At 38.1% G+C, this 16,277-nt stretch overlaps 1 protein-coding gene across 3 annotated transcripts in view; it reads right to left on the bottom strand.

The window, feature by feature from the left end:
* LOC107047950 (transcription factor sox-2) overlaps positions 1-16,277 on the bottom strand; it is a 161,176-nt gene that overhangs the window by 13,315 nt on the left and 131,584 nt on the right. Inside the window, exon 1 of one of the 3 annotated variants that reach the window (XM_015270892.1) lies at positions 7,159-8,123. The exons of the other annotated variants lie outside the window; for them this stretch is intronic. Coding sequence (XP_015126378.1) covers positions 7,159-7,263 — 105 coding nt within the window. The 5' untranslated portion in view covers positions 7,264-8,123. Of the gene's footprint in view, positions 1-7,158; positions 8,124-16,277 lie in introns of those variants that run through there. 3 annotated transcript variants of the gene reach the window in all.

Raw genomic sequence — 16,277 nt, 5'->3', positions numbered from 1 at the left:
CTCACTTTCCTCTCCCCCCTCCCTTGCCTTACCACCACATATTACCGAAACTTTCCAGTTGGTGAACGCCAGCACCCCTGTACCTCTCCCCAAGCGCTATCGAAAAAAAAGTAATCCTCTAGAAAGTCTACAACACTGTTAAAAAAAATTCACTGAATTTCCCGGAAAAAGAATTTGAATTCGATTTAAGGGGAAAAAGTCAATGGAATTTCAAGTTTCTCTGAAAATTCAAGTAGTCATAGTTTACATAAATTTTCAAGTGAAGATGAATATTCAGTGCTAAATTCCCTTGCACTTTCAGGAAATTCCATTAAAATTGTTGGAATTCCAGGAGTTTTTAAGGAATTCCCGGAAAATTTAAGGAATCTGGAATTCAAGGAGAGATTTCTGGGAGTTTTCATTAATTTTCGGGCAATAATTAGACTAAAATTTACAGTTGTCACGAATTTTTCCAAGAAATTATGAATTTTCAACGACCAAAAATCCTTGAAATTTCAGTGAAAACATTACTTGTTAGAAATTTCCAAAACTTTTACCGGAAATATCAGTGGAAAATTTTCAACAGTGAACACCTTGCCTGTTATTCAGAAGAAAAGAATAACGAAGTGAATAAGTAGAAGATAATTCACAAAATTATTGATGATCTGCATGATGAATTACCATGGAAAAGAATCCATCGAACGGAAGGTATATAACGGTAGTCGATAGGTTCGAGGAATCGATTCTGTGAGAGGATAAAACCTAACCCTATACACGAATAGGAAGGCGCATCCCGTTCGGGCGATTGCCTTTCCACCTCCACATACAAAACCCATTCGCTCTATCCAAATGGCTCACTGCCTCGGGATGTCCCGGAATTATCGGTACAAAATGGATAGAGAGAATTAAAAAGACCAGAGGTTTTCTTGGTCGGTGGGTTGTTGGGTGCCTGCATCACGCTCGTCCTCGTTCCACGCTATTAGCTACGTTAAAGCCGTGGCAAACCCGGACGACTCTGTTGCTTTCAATGTTTTTATTTTTATATGCCCTCCCTAATAACCAGCTGGGTAATAAAAATAAAAATAAATAGGGTGTAAAGGTCAATGCGAATGTAGAACGCCTAAAGTGGAAGTTTTTGGGTGAGTTGAATTTTCGGCAGAGGGCGAGGATTCACTTGCTGGGGAAAATTTTCCCTTAATGCACAATGGGGGAATCCCAGCCGTTTTTCGAGCTTTCCTATTCACACAAAATCCTTCGTGAGTGAAAAATTCATAAAAATTTGGATCATTACTTTAAAATATATTAAACGCATTAACAATTTTTTTGGACCAGACTTATACTGATGAATTATTAAAATTTTTGAAAACATGACTCGCTGAAAATTTAAAAACTTTGAAGCTAATGAGATGGAGTTCTTGGTTTATCTGACAACTGTTTCTCTTTTATATCCCCATTTTCTATTCATTGAAGGTTCAAAATTACCTGTAAACGAGCAATGAATTATTTTTGCAACTGTTTTTTTCCATGAAATCGTAAAATACACGGGGTGGCGATTAAAAGTTAATGCACAATGAGGGAATCCCCGGCGTATTTCGATCTTCTCTCCTGACACAAAAACATCGTAAGTATTTTGCGAGTTACAATTATATTATAAACGTCGTGTGTATTTTTACTTTCAAATATATTAAACGCAGTGACAATTTTTATCTAGACTTATACCGATGAATTATTGGAAACTTTTAAACACTCAATTCGCTGAAAATTTCAAAACTTTGCACCTAATCACATCGAGTGCTGGGTTTATGTGACGATTGTTTTTCTTTTATATCCCCATTTCCTATTCATTGAATGTTCAAAATGGCCGTAAACGAGCCACTAATTATTTTTTCCAACTTTTTTTCCCATGAAATCGTAAAATACACGGGGCGGGGATTCTTTTACCATGCGACCAACTACATTTGGTGGCGTGCCGCGACCACTAAAAGGTTAATGCACAATCGGAGAAACTCCGGCGTATTTCGATCTTCTCTTTTGGCACAAAAACGTTATGAATTAAAAATTCATGAAAATTGGTATTTCTACTTTTTTTAGTCCAAACTTACACCAATGACTTGTTAAAATCTTTATAAAACTCGACTCGCTGAAAAATTCAAAGCTTTGCACCTAATGAGATCGACTTCTTGGTTTATTTAGCGACTGTTTCTCTTTTATATCCCCATTTCCTATTCATTGAATGTGCAAAATGACCGTAAACGAGCAATTAATTATTTTTTCCGACTTTTTTTTCCATGAAATCGCAAAATACACGGAGCGGGGATTACGTCACCATGCGACCAACTACATTCAGTGAAGAGTTGTAACCACTTGAGGAATAATATGAACAAATCTACACCTTCAACAAAATTCATTTGTTAATGGCAAACAAACTCTTCTATCAGCTCATAAACATGAATTTATCGTAAAAATTTTCCTGAGTGCATGAACACTTGGTTGACATTCAACATTCTTCCGTCATCGGGGACTTATGGACTTTTTAATTACAGGTTCGTTGATCCCAAGGAGCTGGTCAGCTGACCAGCGACATCCTGACCGATTGCGATAACTCAAAGTGGGGCAATGCAATCCGATGCAGTGGAATAAAAATCGTACAGTGATGATTATAGAATACCAGGAGATATCAGAACGCGTTCACATCCGGCCCCTCTTCAATCACCGCGAAAGTGACTCTATGAATATATTTTTCATTAAAAAATAAGAAAACATTGGTTTTAAAACTATGAAAAAAAATAAAGGGGCGATTAATTGTGAGAAAAATCCATGAGTAATGAATGCAGGAGAGAGGAAATTGCGTTAGTACATAGTTTTATGCACAATTATATTATAAACAGTTGTTCTACGTTGAGGGATTCCAAGATGAAAAGAAAATTATCGTTTTGCACGAGCGGAAGGAAACGCTTTCGACAAAACTCCATGAGGAGTGAATTGCCTTTCATTATTTTATTATTTTTCCCCTTTTTTTTACAAATAAAAGAAACAAAAAGATGGATAAACATTAGCAGGGGTGGGGTATAATTTAACGATGCAACGTATGATGAAAATAAAATCTTTGTGGCTGCGGATTAAAAACGATCATCTCCGTTCCACGATTATGAAAGTACAAGCTTATACACGATGGGGATTAGTACTTGAGTGTATAAGAATCATGCTGTAACGCGGTTTGTAACGGCCAACGGTATTACAAAAGTGACAGTGAAATGGCGGCTGAGCGCACACGCGTTTCACTGCAGCCACACATTTTCCCTCGACTCGTAATAGTATTAGTATTCAACTTGGTAGTTATGATTCCACGGGGTTATAGATGTGCCTCTTTTACCATTTTACAGTGTCAAAAAATAGAGAGAAATATTTCATATTCCGAGGTAAAATGGTAGAAGGCATTAGATGCATTGCAGACACGTGCTGGAAACCACGTGTTGAGCCGGAAATGTTTTTATGGATTATATAGCTTTCTAAATACATTAAATTCTAGAAATTGCAGTTTATCGCAGTATTTAATTCCAGAATGGGAAAAAATGAATGAATTGGAAACAATATCCGTTTAGACGGAATTAAATTTGTTTGAGTTTGTTTTATCTCATAACAAATGTTATTTGCAGTCGGCAGACGTTCTGATGGCGGTAAGGTAAAGAGAGAGAGAGAGAGAGAGAGTGAGAGAAGTATACATAACATTACAGAACCAAAAGATTATGCATACCCGATAACCAAAGACCCAAAATACAAGTCAAAACAGAGTGAAAAAGGTTAAAAAAAACAGAAAAATATTGAGCAAAGAAAAAATAAAAATAAACTTGCGACCTCGAGTGTGTGCAACACGTTCTTGTATTCGATTTTATCCGTGGGGATCTTATCTCGGTGACATTGCCATATCTTGAGAGCACATATACGAGGGCACTGGTTTTTTTCAAGTGCATATCGACAAAACGCTAGGGGTACGGTGGGGAAAGAAGTGTTTGAAAAAAAAAATGTTTGAAATTAAGTAAAAAATAAAGAAAAAGCGAATGAAAGAGAGCCAGTGATTCAACAGTGATAAACTGTTGGTTTGTTTTTACATCATTCTCGAAACTTTATTATGCATCTGCTTGAATTGTAAATAAAAAGAAATGAGGTATGAAAAAACAGATAAACATTGAAAACAAATAGGGGCCATAAATCGAAGCTGTGAATAATTCGAAGTCATTGATGTGATTTTTTCCGCTTTTTTATTCGATTAATGACTCAATAAAATTGGTTTCTCTTTCTCTTAATGTCTCGCTTCTAGCTAGTTGCTCGAATTATCGAAAATTTGAGTGATTCATTTGTTCGAAAATTATCCGTGGTCATGAGCATAGTCAGTTTGTTTATCAACGAACGACACATCAACGCACATGGTTGCGGCATTGTATTTTCTATCGTTGATGAATTATTGCGGCACTACGGTTCACTCGTGCCTACAACAATTATCCCCGAGCTTTCCACGTGTGTTTTGCAACCTCCAAAGTGCACCCGATGTTTCACTGCGTGGTTTTTTACTCGTACAGATCCATAATACTGTCTATTTATGGAAATTCAACGTGAATAATTTTTGTTCTTACACTGAAATAAATTGGAATAACAAAGCCAGTGGGTAAAAAAATGTGAAGTTGAATAATCGGAAGTGCAGCGATAATGTCGTACTGTTCGTACGAAAGAAAAAAAAATCAACAGATGAGTGTCACATTTGGTTAATGATTCGTAAATCCCGTATAACTCGTGATGACACACAATTGAGGCGTCACACTTTACGAACTTAATTATTCTATGGTTGAACATAAAAATTAAAATAAATTGAATGAATCATGAACAAAAAAAATACGTTCCTGTTTTGAGAGTAATTTTCACGGGCCCATCGTTAGCCTTCAGGAAACAAAAGCAATAAAAAAAAATCGTGAGATTGAAACGAGGCCACAATAAGAAAAAACAAGAAGGAAACAGTAGAAAAATATCTGAGGGCACTAATTTCGCTCGGTGAGAAAAAGAAATTGGAACTGAGACGAAAATTAGGGATCTCTGCTGTGGCCGTCGGCACACGCGGACGTTACAAATACACGTTCCACTGGTACTAATCTCCCTCTACTACGATGTTCGACTCTCGTGCGACCGAGCAAACTTCCACGGTCGTCCGAGAATTGTTTTCTGCACGCTTCCACGCTACCGTGTCTCTCTCCGTCTTTTTCTTCAACTTTTTCCATCTCTCAACCCAACAGCTTATTATTTTTTGTCTTGTTTCCTCATCCCTGGGCAGACACAGACTCTAAACCGAGGGATTGTTCACTGTCACACGTCATCACGTGTGAATTTTTCACGTGTCAAACGTCATTCACGGTTTTCGCGTTTTTTTTCTCACTTTTTCTTCGGTATTTTTTTGCTCTTTTTCCTGCTTCGAGCGTTTCAACGACCCCGGATAATTGCCGGTCTATCACACCCGCTCGAACGACATATTATACGTCCCGTGAGGTCTCTGAACTCGTTCAAGGGTACTAATTATCCAGTATTTCAGGCATTTCAAAAGCGGGCTATTTGTTGAAAAAAAGGGTCCGGAAAACAGATATTCGAGATAACATGAATATAACATTACACATTTTGTTTTCTTTCGTCACTCGACCTTGAAACTGAATTATTCATTAATCATTGAGATTCATAAAATTTTGGACATCGGTGATTTTTTTTCGGCGGAAATGATGAATGTGGGACAAAGTGAGTGGATATAAATCAATACCTCATCCGAAGTATTTCATCAGATCGTTGTGCTGTCTTTTGGTTAATTCTGGTGAAATATGCGGTCTGATCGATTTCCATGAAGAAGAAGGTGGAGTAAAAAAAGGAGGAACGAGTCAATTCGATTCGGGGCTCGGTTTCTCTAGTCTAGAGCGATAAAAAAAAATACATGACCCGAGACTGTATACCTGAGGGCCATTGGTAAAACTCTAGAATTAGAGGCACAGCCATTAAAATCCAGAAGGGATAATTGGCCCTGAGGTTTCTCAAGTCGGTATCTTCTTTGCACTCGCGACTGGCAAATCAAGCAGAAAAATAAATCACCAGGCAGACAATAATTATAACTATTTCCAGAGAAAAAAAGTACGAATTATTTGAATAATGACATAGATGCTGGGAATTTTAGGTGAAAATGTCAGAAAAGGAGTGAATTGTTCGATGTTGAGGAGAGCTTAGAACAAATAACTGGCGCGGAGAGCTTTAAAAGTTGGGTTGATTGCTACGGAAGTAAATTTTGTCCTTGATAATTTTATCACCGATAATCCAAGAAAATCCTCGAGTTCGATATTCTTCCGACGTGACCTCGAACGATTTTTTCCAGCGGAGCCAAAACAAACGCTCGGTGAGGCGCATTGCAAAAAAAGGGGGAGAAGTAGGCAGAATGAGAAAGAGAGAGGAAAGGAAAAAGAAGAGACACTCACTGGTGTCGTCGCTATTCAGAGGAGGCGATAAGCATCGAACTTGCCAGGGGGCTTCAGAGCTAACTGCCTGTCAACGAATGTTGCAGAGTGTTTATTTTCTTTTAGTCTTTCCCCCCATAATTTTTTTGTCATTCGCTTCAGTCTCTCGATTACGGAGAAATTGACGTGGAGATGTGCAAGTTCATAATAGGATGGAATGAGAATAAAAAAGATCATTCCCGTATCTGCGAATAATCTGACGCTATTTAAAATTCATCTGCACGTGGGTTTTTTCTTTCTACCTTTCAATGCACTCCACGAGGTGATTGCTTGAGGGGACTTTTTTTCGATATCATTGAGGTTAGATTTCCACTGAACTTGAAAATAAATTATTCTCCCCCCCTCCCCCCGGAATTATGCGCTTCGATTTATTTTTCTCACTGAGTAATTTTGAATAATGTTATTTACCACCGGAAACAGGGACTATCTCTCCATTCATTCATCAACAAGATTTTCGTGGAAACTTGGCACAACTTTTTCGCATGTTCATTATAAAATCAGCGGAGACTCTCGGACGCACGAAAACTCGGCACTTTGCCCGTTCGAACACCCGGTGTTTGACACAAGGAAGTGAAAGACGAGAATTGTGAAGATATTAATGTGTTTGATGGGAGTTTTTTTTTTAATGTGAAGATGAGAAAATTACCTGAGTTGCGTCTGAGTAAGGTGTTGATGAATTTTTATCCACGAGGAGGGATCCAAACAGGGGCATCCCGGAGTTTGTGGGACTGTCCTGCTGTTGTGGCACCATTTTAGGAGCCTAGTCACTTCACTAACGTCGATCAAATCACAAGGAATAAATTTCCACACTTCAATTATTTGATTCCCCCCCGTCCCCAGGGAAATCCTCACTGTTTATTTATGATTTCTTCAACGAGAGTTCACCACTTCAGTTTAACGAATGAGATATCAATGTTTGTAAAAATGAGCTCTTCTCGATTATGCGTGGGGAGCTCGCCTGCGGCCCCAGTGTAATGTTGCCTCTCAATAACACAATGTCAGTGTTTTGAGAGCTCCTTGCCGGCTCGAAGCTCGCGCGTGACTGAAGAAAAGACACTCGTTTGCTCTCTCGTTGTCGTTGCCGCGGGGATTTTTTTTCTACTGCTCGCTGGTCACTCCCTCCTCTCGCATAGAAATTTACTCTCCTCGTTCTTCAACGACAATGTCGGGAGTCCTTGTAAACTCAGTCACTGTATCTATCCAAATCAATTCAATAATTGATCTCAAATTCTCTCTCCTCCCCAATAACAACGACAATGACGGACTCTCGGCACTCTTCGTGCACGTATCAACAAGTAATTCTCCCACGGAGTGAACGAAATTTATCATCAAAGCGAAAAGAAGTTCTTCAATGTACGCGAGACAAAAATTTTGTCCGAAAGAAAACAGAATCAATTTTCAAATAAAAAATCAGCGTATGAAGAATAAAACAATTCACACAGCACGTTCAATTTAATATCGACAGGTTGAATTAAAAATTTGGATTATTATATTCAGTGAAATTCTCTCACGCTCGATATTCGTTCACGGGGTGACATTTTACAAATCCCGCTTGCGTGCGACTAACGATGCTCGCTGAACGAGCGCTCATGTGCTACTGACTCGCGTACCAAAGTGACTGCCGTCTATACTGGTGGTGTTCTGGGCTGCATCAGCTGTGCGGCCACCTCACCCCCACCACTATTTGGCCCCACGCGCGCTCCGCAAGCACGGTCGCGCACGACCAATGGCAGCTAGCGATAAAACCTATACATATCGCTTGTCTCTTTTCATCCTTGAAAAAGCTCGCGATCTCTCTCGCACGCACACGTACGAGAAGAAATGAACGAGAAGAATAAAAAAAACCCCCGATGAAAATTCAAGCGTAGTCCCCGCGTTTTCGTCTCAAGTCTGCCAACCCTCGACGTTTTGTTGCGCGTTTACGTGCAATATACGCGTACGACAGTCGCACTCGGTGTTTCATGTACAAGCTCGGGGGTGGCCCGGTACAGAGACCTTGGGCGAACGTTGACGTTCTCAACGCCCCCGATAGCCAACGCGTGTATTCCTACGGCATTTTTCCACGTGTCTTCCTCAATTATTTTTACTGTTTTTTAAAATAGTTTCGCCGTGTAGTGGAGGGGCGAGGGTTTAACGACATCAGTTAGTGGTCATCCTGAGGAAATATCGTGATTGAGATTCCTCTCGAGTTCTTCAACATTCACCCTCGCATGATCAATTATCACTCGAGCAGTGGTACACATAAAAACTCCACGATCGTATTATGGGGCCTGCAATTTTTTTTTAACGATCCCGAATGATTCAGTTTCTCCTCTTAGTTAAAATGTTCAACGTAAATCTTCAAAATAGCCTTGTAAAAACAACGAATCTCCGATTTTTTTTTTCATCTCCTCCAGCTGAAATTCACTCCATTTTTTTCCGCATTTTTTTGTACATCTTTTTCTTTAATTTTACAAGTGTCAGATAATAAAAGTCAGCGAACCCCGTCGTAAAAGAGCGGCTGTGTGCACGCGAGGTGAACTTTATTGCAAACCCGCCGCGATAGATGTCGTTCTCACCATCACCAAATTACGATAAATGAGAAAGCCCTTCTTTAGCTTTTTTTCATTTATTTTCTCATTCTATCGCCGAGTTGGGCACGTTCTCATTCAATTCCTTTTTTTTTCTCATTTCTCCTCTCCGTCACTCCTCTATCGCTCATTCTCGAATGTATATTCCAATCGACGTTTGGCACGTACCTGCGAAAGATATCTTTGCCCGTGAGCATACGTGGGTATATTGTAGACGTGAAGAGAAGTGGTTATTCGTGCCAAAAAATAATCCGTCTTTTTTGGAGTACAGAGAAGTTGGAGTTGAAGACGAAACAAGAGGATGAGGGAAGGGGTGACGATAGAGATCCTCGATATTATAAGTCAAGTGTGGTGTGTTTATCTGTTCGTTAGTTTTCCACGAATTCATCCAAAAATATAAACGTGCGGCTCTCTTTCGCCTTCGAGATCTCTCTCAGTCATCTTTTTGACTGTGGGAAACGAGAGACCAGTGACAATTTAACCGAGTGAGAATCAGAGTGATGAAGAAAGAGAAGTTTATCAATTAAGGGGAGACTACTATGAGTTTTAAAAGTCACGGGCTATTGGAATGAGATTTCTCACACATTGAAGAGCGATTATATATGTCTAAAAACGAATAATTAGTGCAAAAAATTGATTGTTCATTGTTCATTTGCCCCGCAGAAGCTTAAAATGTTTAAAATACTTCAGGGCCTTCAATTTTTGAGTTACAGAGGTTTTTTGTTTTTCAAAATTTTTGAAACAATGCGTGCAATAACAATTACGAGTTCGTTTTTTGGAATTCGGCTTCTACACAGCTAATTTTGTTTTTTTTTTTTATAAAAAATTGCATGATTCATGTAGCAGAGTCCGAAAAATGTTTCTAAAAGAATTGAGAATATATTTTAAATATTATATTTTAAGGATAATTTTTATGCCGATTTTACATGATGGCACAAATTTTTATACTAAACAAAACGAAATTAGCTGTTTAGGGGTCGAATTTCAAAAAACTAAGTCATAATTGTTATTGTAGGGTAACGAAAAAGTTAACTACTAATTTTCAGGACAATGACATTGAAAGCAATTTAGGGGAAAAAAAAACATGAAAGTTCAGGTTTTTTCCAGAATTTTAAGCAGCATAAAGACGAGAATTTCTTAATTTATTTGAATTTCTAATCTAATATGAATATTCAATGCCAAATTACATTGAATTTTCTGGTTTTCTGTTCATTTTCAGGGAAAAAAGGAACTGAAATTTACAGTTCTCTTTGATTTTTCCGCGAAATTCTTAATTTTCCGTGGTACTTAAATTCGATAAAAATTTCCGAAAAATGTATCGGAAATTTCAGACAAAATTTTTTAACAGTGTAGTCGCCCCTTAAAATGGAAAATTTTCTACATGAACGAACCAAAAATTGTTTCATCTTCCATCATTATATGAGCATTATATGAGCACGCTCCCATGTTTGTTCATTCCAATGCATACGTTTCAAAATCGCGACTGCCAAAGATTATTACGCGTATCTTGCTACTCCGGGCTGAAAACGTGAAATAATGTTAATAATTGTAATGGAAATTGTTTTTTGAAATTAATAAAAATTCGTGATGTATCGCATCACAATTATAGGTGATACTGTTCGCCATTGGTAAAAGACAGCATTGAATCAGGTGTACTGTTTACGATGGCGATACACCCTGTGTGAATGATAAAATTGTAAAGCCTCGCGTCCACTGTAAATTTATTAGCGGGTTTATTTTTAGTATCAGAGCGGTGGGCTTCCATGTGTTTCCCTTTGATTCAATAAAAAAAGGAAATGAGTGAAAAAGAAAGAAGTCGAGCCATGTTGCAACGGTTCTTTCGGCTCGTTGTGCTCTCGAGTTTGGGGCCCCCGACAATTGTAAATGCGTACAATGGTTAATCGAGCCATACACACGCTAAATAGAATAAGAGGAAAATGCCGTCTGCGCACAGAGACGCTCGATGGGAGCGGTTTGCCGGATGTCAAATGCAACCTAAGAATACTAAATACCTTGTGCTGATGTGTTTACTTGAAAATATACTCTAACCGCCATCATTGGATTTAACCTTCGCGTAAATTCTACATACTACAAACACTCATTCGACGCGACAATGTTTCTCGCAATGTATTTCTTCATAGTGAAAAGCGGTTCTTTTCTGAATACGCGAAACTGTCTAATGTGGAGCAATTCATGGCACAATATGACCTCAAAGAATTATTGCGCCAAACTCACATTTAAAAATTTTAACTGGTCGTTTTTTAAGGACTTCGCAAACATTTAATTGGTTCATTAGAATAATTCAAGGATGAACAGCTTTTGGTAACGCCGTTAAAAAAGTTAGTAAAATTACTACACTTTTGCTGCATCAACGTCTAGTAAAATTACAAATTCGGTAGTAGAATTGGCACTTGCTACATTATTGCGTCAATATTGCAGCAAATATATAGAGTTTTACCGGAATATATACGGAAATTACTACGTTGGGATTGTAAAATTACGATTCTCGTGTATGAATTCATTTATATTTTAATTTCCCAACACATTTGGTGGACTTCGTTAGAAGAAGAACGTCTTGTTTTGGATCTTGAGTAGATTGATGTCATGGAAAAGGTCGAGAAATCTCATCCGAAATTGAAGAAAAGACTCCTTTCAGATCAGCAGTTTTCAAGGTAATATGGAGAAAAAGCACGGTAAAATGGGTTCATTTGAACGGACCCAGAAAAATTTCGGTGGAATTTTGTTGCGGAATACACGAATTTTTCGCGGCAAATCCGACAAATACAATGCTTCCATTCGAAAGAACACAACGAAAAGGTCGACAATTGTTTGAAATGAAAACGGCACTCCGTACACGCACAGAATCCAAAATAATTCCAGTGTTCATCCTCGGGTACTCGATTGCGTCTCCCTTTTCTATCATTCACCTATGAATAGTTTGTTTCTTTATAAAGGAATTGTTTTTCAGTTTCTCTAACATTAAGTGAAAAACTGACCAAATCAGGATGGAACTCTCCGAATCAGGTTGGTTATTGAGTTGACCTAAAAAAAAAAAAATTCTTCACACTGAGTTGACTTAAGACTAAATTCTTCGACTCGGAAAAAGTCACTCAATCTTAACCCCTCACGTACCGGGTCGATACCCATGAAAATATGAATGACTCTCTTCAAAGTTGATTATTTCCAAAACTATGTAAAGTACCTCAACCAAACAAATAACAACTAAAAAAGGAATACTGTATCTTCAATTACATATCGGATTCATAACTTTCTGTTGAAGTCATCACATTCTAGTTCTATCGAACGTACAGCACGCTTGGAAACAAAAGGGTCCGTGAGGGTTTAGCAATGAAATGATCTCGTGAAATGAAAGGAAATTATCGTGAAATTTCCGTGAAACTATCTCACCTTTAATAAAGAACTTTTTATTTGACTTGGGGGTCATACCACGAAAAATTAGTGACAAAAATACTTGTTTTCCTGATTTTCCACTCGGAGACGGCTTGTTCATGTACCTTTTGTTCTAGAACGCCCGTTTAAAAAACGATGCGCTTGCCCAATCATCCGTTTCGCCAGAGGAGTCTATGTCTCATTTCAACGGACCGTTTCCCAAGTCCTCTAAAGGTCCTATGGTTTTCCAAACGGACCTTTGGAGGAAAAAGAACATGAACAAACCGGCCCTCGTTCAAGTTCAGAACCGCAAGTTCTTTGAAATCAGGGATATTTTTTTGGAAACTAAACCTACATTTGGTCTACGCAAGATTCAATCTCCCATGAAGGAAACCAATTGTCCTAAGCTTGACGACACTATCCTTAGTTTAACAAAACACTCTTCTCTACCTCAACAAGTCTAAAAAAGATGAAAAATGCGTAGTTAAAAAACCTGATTGATCTTAATGGAAGACGAATCTCCTCCATCACAGCAGAACCGATAATGATTAAACAACAATCTAGAGGCCAGAAATATAGCAGCTTTATCTCCTGTTTGACGAGTTATTGCAGGCGAAAATCCCCAATCGGTCTGTGGCCCCTGTGAAATATTATATCCGAATCACAGAGTGTCTGATAGGAAGCAATCATGCCAGCCCAATTCTTATCAATATCTCGGTGCATCAGCGGAGTAAACAGACATTATTGATTCCCCGCCTTCTAAATATAAGAATTCTGGTTAAATCGCTCTCATTACATTGAAAACCATGCCGAAACAATGCTCCCATTTTCATAATTGCATATTACAATGGAATGACTCAATGCAAATAGCTCCATAAAAATATTTCCCACAATTTTCCAATCCATTTGTCCATTTATTCCGCGATAAAAATTCATCGCCAGATAAGAGTAAATTTCAAATTGATCATCTGATGTTTCGATAAGATCTCGGAATAAAAAAAAAATAACGATAAAGACTAGGATTAATCCAAGACCATTAATCAGAGACTGCAGTAATAATCTCCGATACTGAATCCATCACACGAGAAATAAAAAACACTGAATGGAGGGAATAAAAAAACCAGTAAAGGCATCGTCAAGCGACTCAATGATCCTGAACATCATTAACCTGACAAGATTCAACCAACAATTAAATCCAACTCACAAATAAATTAACCCCAAGACACAATACAAATCGATTAGTCAGCAAAACGTCACGTAGCGCAGTATTCTCTCTTCTCCCGTGTTACAGTGTGATACTCGCCACTACATTGCCTTCTCCACGTCACATTCAAGTGAAAATTAATACATCTTATGTATAATTACGCGTCTCAGTGTATAACTGAAGAGTTATCGGAATTCAGTGTTGCGTGCTCACAGCCACGAAGACGAGTGCTATACAGCAGGGGTCACGCATCGTCAGATACACTCAGACGACATCAAATACGTCGGAAGATCCCGAGGCTTTGACGTTAATGTAATTGTCATATTTTTATTATCAATTTGTACGCGTAATTCTCCACTCATAACTCCACAATAACTTGAAATTGCTACCGTTTTGAAATGATATTACGTCAATATTGCCCTGGATTTATTGAAGTTGAATACGTCTCTATAACGTCAAGCATACTTCACGTTACATATACCAGAATTCACCAAATATTTGACGATCCGATATTTCAATAAACGGAGTTTATTTCGAACACTCGAATGTTACCTACACTGAGAAAAATAAAGTTGTTTGATAAGTACGTCTTCACTTGTATCGGGAAACTCAGGGCTCGAAAATTGACGTGAAAATATCTTACGCTGAGAAAAAAAAACTTTCGTCAAGAGATTTTGTACTTGAGATTTTGCCCAAAGACGAGGGGATAATTTGTTCATAAGAAAAAAATGTTTTCTGAAACCAAGGGCAGTTGAATGAATTTATTCAATAATTTTTGAGTCTCAAATCTAAAAAGTTTTAATCCAAAAACCACTTGACTTGGCTTGAGAGGTCGCTTTCTTTTTTTATTTACGCTTTCTCAACCCTTCTATGGGGTTATAAGCAAATAATACAGAGTGAATGTATTACTTTATAATATGTGGATGTATTAAATTTTTACTTGAACAATAATTTCATTTTTAATAAGGAGTTTAAAGGTAATTAATAACGCCTGAACACACATTTTTGACAAGTATCCATTTACTTGGGGGAAGTATTAATTTTTTCAATATAGTATGTCTCCAGTCGAATTGATTCCCAGACAATCCTCATTAGGTATTAATTATGTCAATTATATTCCTCCAGGAGATGATCATGTTAGTTATCTCATTTTTCTCTCTAGAAAATAAAATGTTTATGAAAAATGAATAATCATTAGAGGAGTTTTCGGTAGAAGTGAGATGGAAAGTTCGCAACTTGATTGAATTTTCAATGCAACATAAATATTCAGAAACAAAATGACATGCATTTTCAAAATTTTCCCTGAATTATACAGATTTTTCCGAATTTTCACGGAATAATTGCCCTGAATAATTGAGTATTTTATTGCTTTTCAGATCATTCGAACAGAAAATTAATGGAATATTTGATTTTTCAATGACAAGATTCCTGAAATTTCAGTGGAAATTCAACATAATAACAATTTCCAGGATTTGACACGGAAAATTTAGACAAAAATTTTTAACAGTGTAAAGACAGGAAATATGCAGGTTTTACAAACAAAAAAGATTTAAAGCGTTAAAAGCATTTAAGCTGCGCAGAATTCATAACTTTAAAGCGCTTAAATTAGTTGTCAATTTTCGACCCATGAATTTCTTGATGCAAGCAAAGACGTACTTCTCAAAAAACTTGTTTTTCTCAGTATACATTATCGAAAATACAATGAGAAATCGTTGATTCTATTTGATCCAAGAAAAGCAATCTCACTGAAACAGAGCATCATAATAACTCAGCCAAATACCTCCAGAGCCATATAATTCGCAAAAAATCAATTTTTACAGTGCACTGACATTACAGATTCTCTCAGCATCCTAACGGCACAATCGAACATTACCTCCACCATCTCATTCACTCGACGCTAACGAGAAAAAACTTGAAATCAAATAAGCCAACTGCGATGCAGTAATAAACATTCACGATCAGAAAATAGACGCGAAAGGAATAAGCTCATCTTCATTGGATTCAATCAACATCTTCACCCTATTGGAACTGGAATATTGAAAGAATATGAAATACGTTTCTCTCTCCAAGTGAATATTTCTATCATTACGTGGTGCAGTGTACTGAAAAAAAAATCTTTTTGTTCTCTGCCCTTTTGTTCCTTTGGTTCTTTGACAAGCGGCAAAGTCTGCGAAGTGAATTGCTCTGAAAAATTCATCTGACCCAAGGTTCATAATTAAAACGCTAATCTTTGTCGTGAAAATTCATTCGTCAGTGTGGGGAGAAAAGCAGGGGGAAAATATTCTCCCTGGGGACATCGATTTCCTACTGAATTGTAATTGCCGGCTCCAGTCGTCGTCCGTGTGTATATGCACAGCGAATCAGTATGATTAATCGTCCACACGCGATCCAATTCGAGTAAAGTGCATGCTGCTAATGAGAGGCCCAGTATTGTCGTACTGTCAAAGCGATTACAACCATTCTATGTAGATCTCTCTACTCACCCGTTCTTTCCTCTTCTCTCGTAAGCCCCCCCCCCCCCCCCCCCCCCCCCCCCCCCCCCCCCCCCCCCCCCCCCCCCCCCCCCCCCCCCCCCCCCCCCCCCCCCCCCCCCCCCCCCCC

The sequence above is a fragment of the Diachasma alloeum genome, unplaced genomic scaffold, assembly GCF_001412515.2.
Source record: "Diachasma alloeum isolate Michigan unplaced genomic scaffold, Dall2.0 Dall_scaffold_00176, whole genome shotgun sequence".
Lineage (NCBI taxonomy): Eukaryota > Metazoa > Arthropoda > Insecta > Hymenoptera > Braconidae > Diachasma > Diachasma alloeum.
Note: the sequence above shows the minus strand (reverse complement) of the source record. Positions and strands in the feature narration are given on the sequence as shown.